Source organism: Moschus berezovskii, chromosome 28 (genome assembly GCF_049115385.1).
Source record: "Moschus berezovskii isolate FMDL1 chromosome 28, NW_MosBer_1.0, whole genome shotgun sequence".
Classification (NCBI taxonomy): Eukaryota; Metazoa; Chordata; class Mammalia; order Artiodactyla; family Moschidae; genus Moschus; species Moschus berezovskii.
The window spans coordinates 21530481-21543268 of record NC_142487.1 but is presented as its reverse complement, the minus strand read 5'-3'; the positions used below and the strand labels follow the sequence as shown (position 1 = coordinate 21543268).

The 12788-nt window shown below is 37.6% G+C and overlaps 1 protein-coding gene across 1 annotated transcript in view; it reads right to left on the bottom strand.

The window, feature by feature from the left end:
- The window catches only part of DCC (DCC netrin 1 receptor), an 887682-nt gene that overhangs the window by 59061 nt on the left and 815833 nt on the right, over positions 1-12788 (bottom strand). The window contains exon 26 of the mRNA XM_088833422.1: positions 516-671. Coding sequence (XP_088689548.1) covers positions 516-671 — 156 coding nt within the window. The remainder of the gene's footprint in view (positions 1-515; positions 672-12788) is intronic.

Below are 12788 nucleotides of genomic sequence, written 5' to 3'. Positions count from 1 at the left end.
ATTTTTTATTTGCAATAACTATTTCTTAAAAATGATAAAGGTCTATCCATGGTGTTGCAAATGGCTGATCTAACTAAAGAAAGATAAAGTTTTCATACAGGTATTGGTTCATTAGTAAAATCAAAGAGACATCTTCAATTATTACGAACAGACACTTAAGTGAGAATATGTTGGAGTTCAGTCACTTGCTTCTTCACTTCCCACTTAACAGAACATATTAATTTCCAGCACCCATCACATTGCTGTTTTACGGAACCCGTTAAGCTTTGTTTTCTCACAACACCTCATATTGTCAGTACAACGAACTGTGGAAAGGCTCCGAGAAAATCAGTCCCAATGCATGTTTAGGGTCCAAAAAACCGACCATGCTGAAAAAGAAAATTCTAGTACTCAGGTCACAGCTGAATCCCTCTTTACAAAGGATAAGAACATCAAAATGCTATACACTTGACAAGACTTTATTGATCTTATTCATTTGTTCTCAGTAAAAAGAAAGGAAAATGCAATACACTAACTTTTTCCTGCTCCGAAACCTCGGTCCACTGACAGTGTTGGGAATGGCACAGGCCGGAGGGTGAACTGTGGGTGGGGGTATCCACACGTGGGTGATGGAAGGATTCCTGGGTACTGGGCACTTTCTAGGGTTGGCACAGGGATGGCACTCACGACAGCTGCAAAACAAAGGTGTTGTCGTTAATATTTTCAATCTCTTGCATTTGCCTAACAAGCAAAAAGGAAACGGCTACATTTTCACATCTTCAAATCCATCGATGCTCCTCATAGTTTCATGTAGGTTCCTTTACTTACCTCTCTTTCTAGAAAGTCCCTTTCTCACTTCACAAAAGACAACTCACTCTTCAAGAATCTCTAGCAAGAATTACCCTGAGGTTTTAAAACTTGTCATGGTTTCAAATAAAGAAGTGATTCATAGGCCACCTTAAGGCTCCCTGGTTTGTATTTGGTTTAGTTTTGTATTCATCTTATTTTTTCTTCTGGGTAAAAACGATGACGTTAGAAACACTAGATTATTCAGAAATGGAATATATTATATACAGTGGGCTAAAAAAGTGGGGATTTTCTATTAATTCTGTGAAGGAAAGTAATACTTTGGAGATCTATAGTCTGGAGAGAGAATATGAAAGTATACTCTAAATACTCACATTAAGGATTTATATTTCATAGAAAATACTTTCAAGTAGCTGAAGTAATACAACTTAGTGACACATTAATTTAAATGCAACTGAATATTTCTGGAAATACCAAAACATGTTTGAAGTTACATTGGTCTAAACCTACAGATGATATCTTACACGATATTTTCTAGGTTTAGTGAGCATTGTCTGATTCCATTGTTCAAATACCTGTTCAGTTGTATCACATTATGAATTAGGCATTTGACTTAGGTCATACCTGAATGGTCTAGTGGTTTTCCCTACTTTCTTCAATTTAAGCCTGAATTTGGTAATGGAAGGAGTTTATGATCTGAGTTCATGATCTGAGCCATAGTCATCTCCCGGTCTTGTTTTTGCTGACTGTATAGAGCTTCTCCATTTTTGGCTGCAAAGAATATAATCAATCTGTTTTAGTGCCATCACTTCATGGCAAATAGATAGGGAAACAGTGGCAGACGTTATTTTGGGGGGCTCTAAAATCACTGCAGATGCTGATTGCAGCCATGAAATTAAAAGATACTTACTCCTTGGAAGAAAAGTTATGACCAACCTAGACAGCATACTAAAAAGCAGAGACATTACTTTGCCAACAAAGGTCCGTCCAGTCAAGGCTATAGTTTTTCCAGTAGTCATGTATCGATGTGAGAGTTGGACTATAAAGAAAACTGAGCTCTGAAGAATTGATGCTTTTGAACTCTGGTGTTGGAGAAGACTCTTGAGAGTCCTTTGGACTGCAAGGAGATCCAACCAGTCCATCCTAAAGGAAATCAGTCCTGAATATTCATTGGAAGGACTGATGTTGAAGTTGAAAGTCCAATACTTTGGCTGCCTGATGTGAAGAGCTGACTCATTTGAAAAGACCCTGATGCTGGGAAAGATTGAAGGCAGGAAAAGAAGGGGACGACAGAGGATGAGATGGCTGGATGGCATCACCAACTCAATGGACACGCATCTGAGTAAACTCTGGGAGTTGATGATGGATAGGGAGGCCTTCCGTGCTGCAGTCCATGGGGTTGCAAAGAGTCAGACCAGACTGAGTGACTGAAGTGAACTGTATCATATTATGAAATACTAAATTTTATAAATAAAAAAAAAAAGAAATACTCTCAGTGTAAGTCAATCTTCATCTTATAAAATGTTTAGCATGCTCTACCTCTTATTAACAAGAAGTAAAAATTAAGCTAGCTGCCGGAATGATCAATTTCAACAGCATATTCTTATTTTTAAAATTAATGAATTATTTATATTATGATTTTTTAATTTAATTATACCCTAAGGCCAGTTGCTGAAGTTCAACATGCACAGCAGTGTACATTTACCAAAGTAAAATCTTTTTTTTAAAAAAATCACATTCCTTTTATCTAGTAATTTCATTATCAAGATACAAATTATATAGTATTATTGTTGGTTAGAAACAGATTTTTAAAATATTTTTACTTCAAAATGCAGATTAATTACACGAAATACATAGCACTTTAAATTAGAAGGGTTCCTTCAAAATGACACATGTACCCCAATGTGTTCCTTGCAGCACTATATGCAATAGCCAGGACATGGAGTCAATCTAGATGTCCCTCAACAGATGAATGGATAAAGAAGGTGGACATATATACAATGGAATATTACTTAGCCATAAAGAGGAACGAATTTAAGTCAGTTGTAGTGAGGTGAATGAACCTAGAGCCTGTTATACAGAGTGAAGTAAATCAGAAACTGAAAAATAAATATCATATATTAACGTATATATATGGAATCTAGAAAAATGGCACTGATGAAGCTCTTTGCAGGGAAGGAATGGAGACACATACACAAAGAACAGCCATGTGGGCAGAGGGGAAGGCGAGGGAGGGACGGATTGAGAAAACAGCACTGACATATATACATTTCGCCAGTGGCTCAGTGGTCAAGAATCCACCGGCAGTGCAGGAGACCCAGGTTCAATTCCTGGGTCAGGAATATGCCCTGGTAAAAGGTATGGCAACCCACTCCAGTATTCTTGCCTGGAGAAATCCATGGACAGGGGAGCTTGGCATGCTACAATCCACAGGGTCTCAAAGAGACACACACTAAAGTGACTGCAAATGCACGCGTATACACTGTCATGTGTAAAATAGAAAGCTAGGGGGCAGCTGCTGCACTACACAGGGAGCCCCCGCCTGGCACGCGGATAACCTAGAGGGCGGCCGGCTCAAGAGGGAGGGGGTGTATATATATATATATATATATGTAAAACTGCATTTGAGAATTTAATTTCAGTATATTTATAACACTCCTTGTAGTGTATATTAACATGTTTACTTGAAAAATGAAGCCAGGTCTTTCTTCAGATAGAAAGTTTTGACTGTTCTGGTAATGAGGACTAACTCTTTTTTAAGGAGGTTAAGTAATGGTTGCTTTGTCTGAATCAAATAAGAATGTATATTTATATTAATGATTAAATGGGATAAAACATTTTTTTCAAAAACTTATGTTAGTAAAGATGTAAGTGATATTTCAGTGTTTTCAATCCTGTCTCAGTATATTGCATTATACGAAGTACCTCTAAGTGAATAAACCTATAGATATATTAGTCTCGATAAAGCTTTTTACAGTTGTACCTTCTAGAAAATTAGAAAGCATATAACTTGAATGATTAATCAATACTTGAATACAACTTTTACTTCCAGAAAAATTAGAGGACATTATCTAGTTGTTAACTGAAATACTATTTAACTTTCTGTGAGAGTTCACAGAGCTGACAGTTGTATGTTATTCTGTGGCGAAGTGAATTGTAGGTATTAGTTAAAGGAAGAAAACGAGTGATACAAACTTTTCTCTGTAAAAGGGAAACTTCCTTATGTATTGATACTTTGTAAATGGATGATGGTGGGTATCAAATTGCTATGGTATTTTTATACTTTTGGCTTTATTTAAAAGAGCAGAATGCCAGAAAAATTATGTATTTTGCAGATATTTAACCTATAATATTTAACTTTAAATATTGAATTAAAAAGTGTGTGATGATACAAAGCTTTTCTAAATTATTTTTGGGAGGACTTCAGTGAAAAATTCAGACTAATGGATATATAACATCATAAATAAAGATGTTATAATTTAATCGATATTTTATAAAAGATTGTGACTATATAAACACATGAACAGACTTTAAAAAAAGGAAAAGAAATAAAATGAGAAGGGAACTATTGAAAAGAATCAGAAATTCAAACCGGATACCAGCCAAAATAATGATAAATTCCCTAAAGAAAAAGGTTATAATTTTATAGTCTTTGTATCTGTCATAGTACAGTGCTGGAGACACTTCATATTTTTCAAGTGCGTTACCAAGAAAGAGTTTCTAGAAGAAATATTTATAAATCTGTCATTTTAACCCACTGGAGATTTTTTTACATGATTTCATGTATGTATTATTTTGTTTCCTGGTGTGTATAGTTACTATGTTACTACAATGATAATAATAGTAATAGATTTGAATACATTTGCAAATAAAAGTCATATAATAACAAAGCCTGTATTCGATAACTCAAAATTTCACTCTCTGAAGCAGTTAATTGAATTCATATATCTTACCAATCAAAATGAGATTACTATACAGTCATTAAGGTTGACTGCCAAATTGAAAAGCTTTTCCTGTGTTGACAATTTTTACTCATAAATAAATGTGACAATAATAGTCTCCCTTAAACATAGAAGGCACCCACTTGACAAATTTTGCACATTCTAATCAATATTGTTATCTGAATTTAACCAATATTTTAGAACGCAGTTAGAAAAAGAATGTCATAAATATCTTCCAGTTGGTGCTGAATAAATTTGAATAGAGAAGCATAAAATAATTTGGCAAGCCACAGATTCTGTATAAGTTAGAGAGTGGAGAGAACCCAAGAGACTAAATTCATATTCCAGTTCCAAGTCTTTCATTAGTTAAGAAAAGAAATTTTACTTTCTATGAGTTTTGCATTTTGACTACTGACCTGAGTAGAAAAGGTTTGCAAATAATAAAAATTCTTTAAAAAAAAATGATAAAACTGTTGTATGTCTCAGCAACTCAGAAAATGGCATTGTTCTATTTCCCTCACATGAATAAAATAGTCAGTATTCCAAAGCTTTGGTTTTGAAGTATTCTGATCCATGATTCATTTCTAAAATAGAACAGACACCTACCCTTATAAAACGGTTGTTGCAAAACTAATCATTCTGAAATAAGTTGGACCTAACACCGTGTATTGAAGTGCATTTTTGTATTTTCACCTACATGTCAGTTTTGAGAGCCAGAAACACACAAAAACACACACACATCCTCACAGTACAATTCAAGGCATTCACTGCACTGCTCTGTTTATGTAAAACAGCTCAAAGAGTGATATCATCAAACATTTTCAATAAATCTCTGCTCTGTGGCCAACTATGACAAGAAATCTGTTCTGACACAGCTTGCTGACAACTGGATTTATCTCTCATACTGACGCATAAAGATTTTTCAAGTAGAAATTCCCTCACCATCAAATTACTTAGTTTCCTGAACAGGGCACGTTGATATTAAAAAGTTTAACAACATTTACAAAAATGTTAGCATTAAACACGACCTATAGGAAATTTAAAATACAGATTTTATTTTTAAAGTTACAATTTTAAGAAATAAAGCTCTCTATAGGTATTCTCCCCATGATACTTGACAATTTGAGGGATTTGGTGAGGAGGAGAGGTGAACAAACAGAGTAAAGATAATATTTTAAAGTGCAAAGAGCGTAAGGGAAATGATTTCTCACTCTGCCTCTCTGTAGCATTTCCTTTTGGCAATGGCCTACATATAATCGGGAATGCAGAGTTCCAAAGAATAGCAAGGAGAGATAAGAAAGCCTTCCTCAGTGATCAATGCAAAGAAATAGAGGAAAACAACAGAATAGGAAAAACAAGAGATCTCTTCAAGAAAATTAGAGATTCCAAGGGAACATTTCATGAAAACATGGGCTCGATAAAGGACAGAAATGGTATGGACCTAACAGAAGCAGAAGATATTAAGAAGAGGTGGCAAGAATACACAGAAGAACTGTACAAAAAAGATCTTCACGACCAAGATAGTCACGATAAAGTGATCACTGACCTAGAGCCAGACATCTTGGAATGTGAAGTCAAGTGGGCCTTAGAAAGCATCACTACGAATAAAGCTAGTGGAGGTGACGGAATTCCAGTTGAGCTATTTCAAGTCTTGAAAGATGATGCTGTGAAAGTGCTGCACTCAATATGCCAGCAAATTTGGAAAACTCAGCAGTGGCCACAGAACTGGAAAAGGTCAGTCTTCATTCCAATCCCAAAGAAAGGCAATGCCAAAGAATGCGCAAACTACCGCACAATTGCGGTAGTTTATGGGGTCACACAGAGTTGGACACGACTGAAGTGACTTAGCACCGCACAATTGCACTCATCTCACACGCTAGTAAAGTCATGCTCAAAATTCTCCAAACCAGGCTTCAGCAATATGTGAACCGTGAACTCCCAGATGTTCAAGCAGGTTTTAGAAAAGGCAGAGGCACCAGAGATCAAATTGCCAACATCTGCTCGATCATGGAGAAAGCAAGAGAGTTCCAGAATAGCATCTATTTCTGCTTCATTGACTATGCCAAAGCCTTTGACTGTGTGGATCACAATAAACTGTGGAAAATTCTGAAAGAGATGGGAATCCCAGACCACCTGACCTGCCTCTTGAGAAACCTGTATGCAGGTCAGGAAGCAACAGTCAGAACTGGACATGGAACAACAGACTGGTTCCAAATAGGAAAAGGAGTGCGTCAAGGCTGTATATTGTCACCTTGCTTATTTAACTTATATGCAGAGTACATCATGAGGAACACTGGGCTGGAAGAAGCACAAGCTGGAATCAAGATTACTGGGAGAAATATCAATAACCTCAGATATGCAGATGACACTACCCTTATGGCAGAAAGTGAAGAGGAACTCAAAAGCCTCTTGTTGAAAGTGAAAGAGGAGAGTGAAAAGGTTGGCTTGAAGCTCAACATTCAGAAAACAAAGATAATGGCATCTGGTCCCATCACTTCATGGGAAATAGTAGGAAAAACAGTGGAAACAGTGTCAGACTTTATTTTTTGGGGCTCCAAAGTCACTGCAGATGCTAATTGCAGCCATGAAATTAAAAGACTCTTACTCCTTGGAAGGAAAGTTATGACCAACCTTGATAATATATTAAAAAGCAGAGACATTACTTTGCCAACAAAGGTCCGTCTAGTCAAGGCTATGGTTTTTCCCGTGGTCATGTATGGATGTGAGAGTTGGACTGTGAGGAAAGCTGATCGCCGAAGAATTGATGCTTTTGAACTGTGGTGTTGGAGAAGACTCTTGAGAGTCCCTTGTACCGCAAGGAGATCCAAACAGTCCATTCTAAGGGAGATCGATCCTGGCTGTTCACTGGAAGGACTGATGCTAAAGCTGCAACTCCAATACTTTGGCCACCTCATGCAACGAGTTGACTCACTGGAAAAGACTCTGATGCTGGGAAAGGTTGGGGGCGGGAGGAGAAGGGGACGACCGAGAATGAGATGGCTGGATGGCATCACCGACTTTGTGGACATGAGTTTGAGAGAACTCCGGGAGTTGGTGATGGACAGGGAGGCCTGGCGTGCTGTGATTCATGGGGTCGTGGAGAGTCGGACACGACTGAGCGACTGAACTGAACTGAACTCCGAATTGTAGTTTCCATCCCCCTCGATAAATACTCTCATCTCCTTCCCATTTTCAGGTGTCCTTTGACAAGCAATTGTCACTGGATGCCAGCCACAAGTATTCACAAATTCCACCGTTAGGAAAATAGTGAAGATTCACAGCAACACGTTCTGCAATTATTCTTAAAAGAGTGGTAAAGGGCCCAAACACTAGGTCAGACTGCCTGGGTTCATGATCTAGTTCTGCCACTGGGTAGGGAATAAATGTCATATCCAACATCCAAGACAGTGCCCACTGATTCTCTCTTCATGTATTCACATCCTTGTTGGAGCTCCCTGCCACAATCCATCCAGACTGGTCTGGTGACCAAAGAGTGCAATGGAAGTGATGGTATGTCACTTCCAAAAATCGGTTAAACGAGATTCTTTCCCATTCTCTGGCTCCCTCCGATGGTTTACTCTGGAGGAAGCCAGGAGTCATGTCTTGAGGACCCTGAGCTTGAATTGCCTGGCTAAATCATTCCTGGATTCCTGAAGCTCAGAAGCCATTGAAAAAATAAATGGCTGTTTTCTGCTGCTACATTTTGAGGTAATTTGTTAGGTAATAGTAGGTAACTACACATTCACATGAGAGGGTATACAAGCTCTCTATTTCCTGGCTTTTTCATCTGTAAAGGGGAGATCATCATGGTACCAACTTTAGGATGTGGTTCTGAGGGTTAATGAGAGCATCCACCTACAAGTGCAGCAGGGTGGAAATGCTGGTTATTGACATTAATTTCTCCTGAGTCCCAACAGATTTGCCCCAAGACTGAGCTGAATAACATTTAATAAAAAATACTGTTTAAAACAACCTTCTTATCCACATCTTTGTGGTGATGGTATCACGGGTGAGTACATGTCTAAACTTACTAGACTATGTACATCAAATATGTACAGTTACACACTTAAATTATAACTAAATAAAACTGTTCAATAATAAAATTTAAAAAAATATGACCACTTAAAATATAAGTCAAAATTTTCCAAAGATACTGAAAACTGTTTCAGTTTTGCACTCAGGTGACTAAAGCAGATAGTGAGGATGGGGAAGAAAATGTTGGCTCTCATAGTGAACGTTCTAGAAAGGCCCCCAACCAGTAACCATAGCAGCATCCAAGCTATCCTTAAAACAAAACTAGATGCTTCCTTCTGCCTCAGTCTTTTATTTTTTTATTTATTTTTTTTTTTAATTATTTTATTTTATTTTATTTTTTTGTGACTTTCTCAAAATTTATTTATTTTTTTTTTATAATTTTTTTTTCTTTACAGTTAAAAGTATTTTTATTAAAAAAGCACAAATGCAAAGAAATGAACAGAGGAAAATTTATGCGTCGAACCTGGACTGGTCACTTATGATAATATACATGCCTCAGTCTTTTAAAATACCATCTAATTTAAGTTTTTGAAACTTCTAGTTTCTTTAGAGACTGATCTTACATTATTTCTTTTTTTTTATTTTTATTTTTTATTGGGGGCTAATTATTTTTCAATATTATATTTGCTGGTTTTGCCATACATTGACATGATCTTACATTTTTTCCTTCAAATATTTACAAGGAAAGAAAAAACTGGGAAAAAAAAGAAATTCAAGAGGTTTTTACTCAACAAACTCATACAGTGAATTATTAAAATTGTACAGCTGATGTGATCCTACAGGGTATCTGCTTCCATTTCTATTTTACCTAGATCTATTCTTCACCTCTCCTCTGGCATTTTACAGCAGAAGAAAACACAATATGAGAATGGAAAAGGAATCTTTCCAAGGCCAAATAATTAGGATCCATGGAATAATAAAACAGTGAAACTGTAAGAAAATCTGCCATTGCTCCAGGAACCGCTCTCAGCCAAAGAAGCTGCTCACCAAGGTTGCACCCTACTTCCTAGGAGGGGTCTGCATCAAAGACTACAGAACCGCCCTGACCCCCACCTCACTTGGGACAACCTAGAAGGATAATTCCAGCACCAGAGCAATCTGTACTGTCAGTTGAGGCCTCCATCAAACTTTTGGGTTGGCCAAAGAGTTTGTCCAGGTTTTTCCAAATGCCAACCAGCAAGGATATCAAACCAGTCAATCCAAAAGGAAATCAACCCTAAATATTCACTGGAAGGACTGATGCTGAAGCTCCAATCCTCTGGCCACCTGATGTGAAGAATCAACTCATTGGAAAAGACCCTGATGCTGGGAAAGACTGAAGGCAGAAGGAGAAGAGGGTGACAGAGAATGAGATGGTTGATTGGCATCACCGATTCAATGGACATGAATTGAGCAAACTCCGGGAGATAGTGAAGGACAGAAAGCTTGGTGTATTATACTCCATGGGGGCCTCAAAGAGTCGGACACGATTTACAAAGTGAATGACGATAACAACACCTGATCAGTTTACTATCTCCCTCTCAGCAATCCTGCACCCTTTACCCTCACAGGTGTTATTCCTAAAGGAGCTTGCTAATAAATCTCCTGCTTTCCCATCTCTTTTCAGAGTCTGATTCCTGGAAACCCAGCATATGATTTTCCTTCAGTTCGGTTCATTCGCTCAGTCGTGTCCAACTCTTTGCTACCCCATGGACTGCAGCACGTCAGGCCTCTCTGTCCATCACCAACTCCTGGAGTTTGCTCAAACTCATGTCCATTGAGTCTGTGATACCATCCAACCATCTCATTCTCTGTCATCCCCTTCTCCTCCCACCTTCAATCTTCCCCAGCATCAGGGTCTTTTCCAATGAGTCAGTTCTTCGCATCAGGTGGCCAAAGTATTGGAGTTTCAGATTCAGCATCAGTCCTTCCAATGAACACTCAGGACTGATTTCCTTAGGATGGACAGGTTGGATCTCCTTGAAGTCCAAGGTACTCTTAAAGAGTCTTCTCCAGGAGACTAATTTATAGTGAGAAAATAATATAAAATTATTTTTGGCCATTGTGAAAACACTCACTTCTTGCCCCGATTTTTTAAGAAAGGCACTGGACTGGGGAAATCGGAATATCTGGATTTTCTCCTGTCTATGCTCTCAGCTACTGTATAGTAGCTGATGCCCACGGGCATCAGCTTGCTTAGCTGTAAAGTGTGTTCTGGGGTAAGAAGTAACAAATGCCACCTAATGTTTTCAACAAAGCAGTATAATCTTAGACAAGTAAACAGATTTTGTACTTCAATGAAATTAAATGCCATTTCCTGTGAATTTTAAGAACTAAAAAACACTTCAGATAGTTTATATTTTATCTGGTAATTAACATTTTGTAGAACATGGTGAGAAATGTCAAGGAAGAAGGGGAAAATAATCTTACAAAAATAGAGATTATTAAGTGGAACAGCAAGCATCTTTATACGTGTGACTGGAAATTCAAACTATGCTATGATGTGGTTTATACTAGTAAATCCAAATAATTGCAAGTGGGCCATCAGTAAATGCATCTACCATTCTGAATGAAATCACAACTCTGTCAAGATACAAATTTACAAGTTTTTCAGCCTAGCTAGCTAAGACCCATCAATCATGTCAGTTGCAAAGAATCTATTTTATTTATCAGTAAGTCGAAGAATTAATTTTAAAATCAACTTGGATTATATGATGAAGTAAATTTTCTCTTGTTAGATGGAGTTTAACCGAGTTTGGAGCCAATAAAGAATGTAATGTGACAAAGATTTCAAAAGGTCTATATTCTTCTGACTCTTCATTTCTAATTGAAGTTTTATTTAAATATAATATGCATATTTATAGTCCCTCGGACAGCAAGGAAATCAAACCAGTCAATCTTCAAGGAAATCAATCCTTAATTCTCACTGAAAGGACTGATGTTGAAGCTCCAATAGTTTGGCCAATAGATGGCTCATTGGAAAGACCCTGATGCTGGGAGATTGAAGGCAGAAGGAGAAGGGGTGACAGAGGATGAGATGGTTGGATGACATAACCAATTCAATGGAAATGAACTTGGGCAAACTCTGGGAGACAGTGAGGGACAGGGAGTCTGGTGTGCTGCAGTCCTTGGGGTCAAAAAGAGTTGGACATAACTTTGCGACTGAACAACAGTGATACATATTGAAAACGAAATATCATCAGTACTGCTCAGTGATTTTTCAGGGTGAAATGTCTTCTGACCATCATCCAGGCCATGAAATGGAACGTTGTCAGAAGCTGCCCCATGGTCCCTTCTGGTAACTAACCACCTCTCATTAAGAGTAACTACTCTTTTGAATTCTAACCCCACAGGTTATTTTGCCTGTTTAAAATTTACATAAATTGAATCATACAGATGTATTACATTTCGGTTTTGCAAGAATACCTCTGTAAGAGTCTCCATATTGCTTGTATCAGTTTAGCTTGTTCATTTTCATTGCTACATGGTAGTCCATTGTGTGAATGTATTATATACATTACAAAGTCATGATAAGCAGTATTCCCCAAAGTATTCTTATACATGTCTTTTGGTGAGCATATTAGGCATTTCTGCTAGATGTATAACCTAAGAACAGAATAAATCAAGGTATGGAACTGTTGAGTCAGAGTGTCCCTATGCATTTTATAAATGTATTTAACTGCTTAAAATTGCATATATGCATGCTTTATGGAATAGTTTTTAAATTAATAAAACTGATACATTTCTTACTACTAATTTACTAATTTTAAACTACTTAAAGTGATAAATTACTTGCTATTTTAGGGCTTGCATCCATGTAAGACACTAGGAATAAGATAAGTCTCGCTTTAGTCATCAAGTTGGAGTTTGAGATGACAACGTGAGGGGGCAGAGTGAAGCCAACAGAGTGAGCACAGGTTTTGGGTTCAGACTCTCAGAACTCTGGCTTCCGTGTTTGCAAACTGGAGGTGCTCAGTTCAGTTCAGTTCAGTCGCTCAGTTGTGTCCGACTCTCTGCGACTCCATGAATCACAGCACGCCAGGCCTC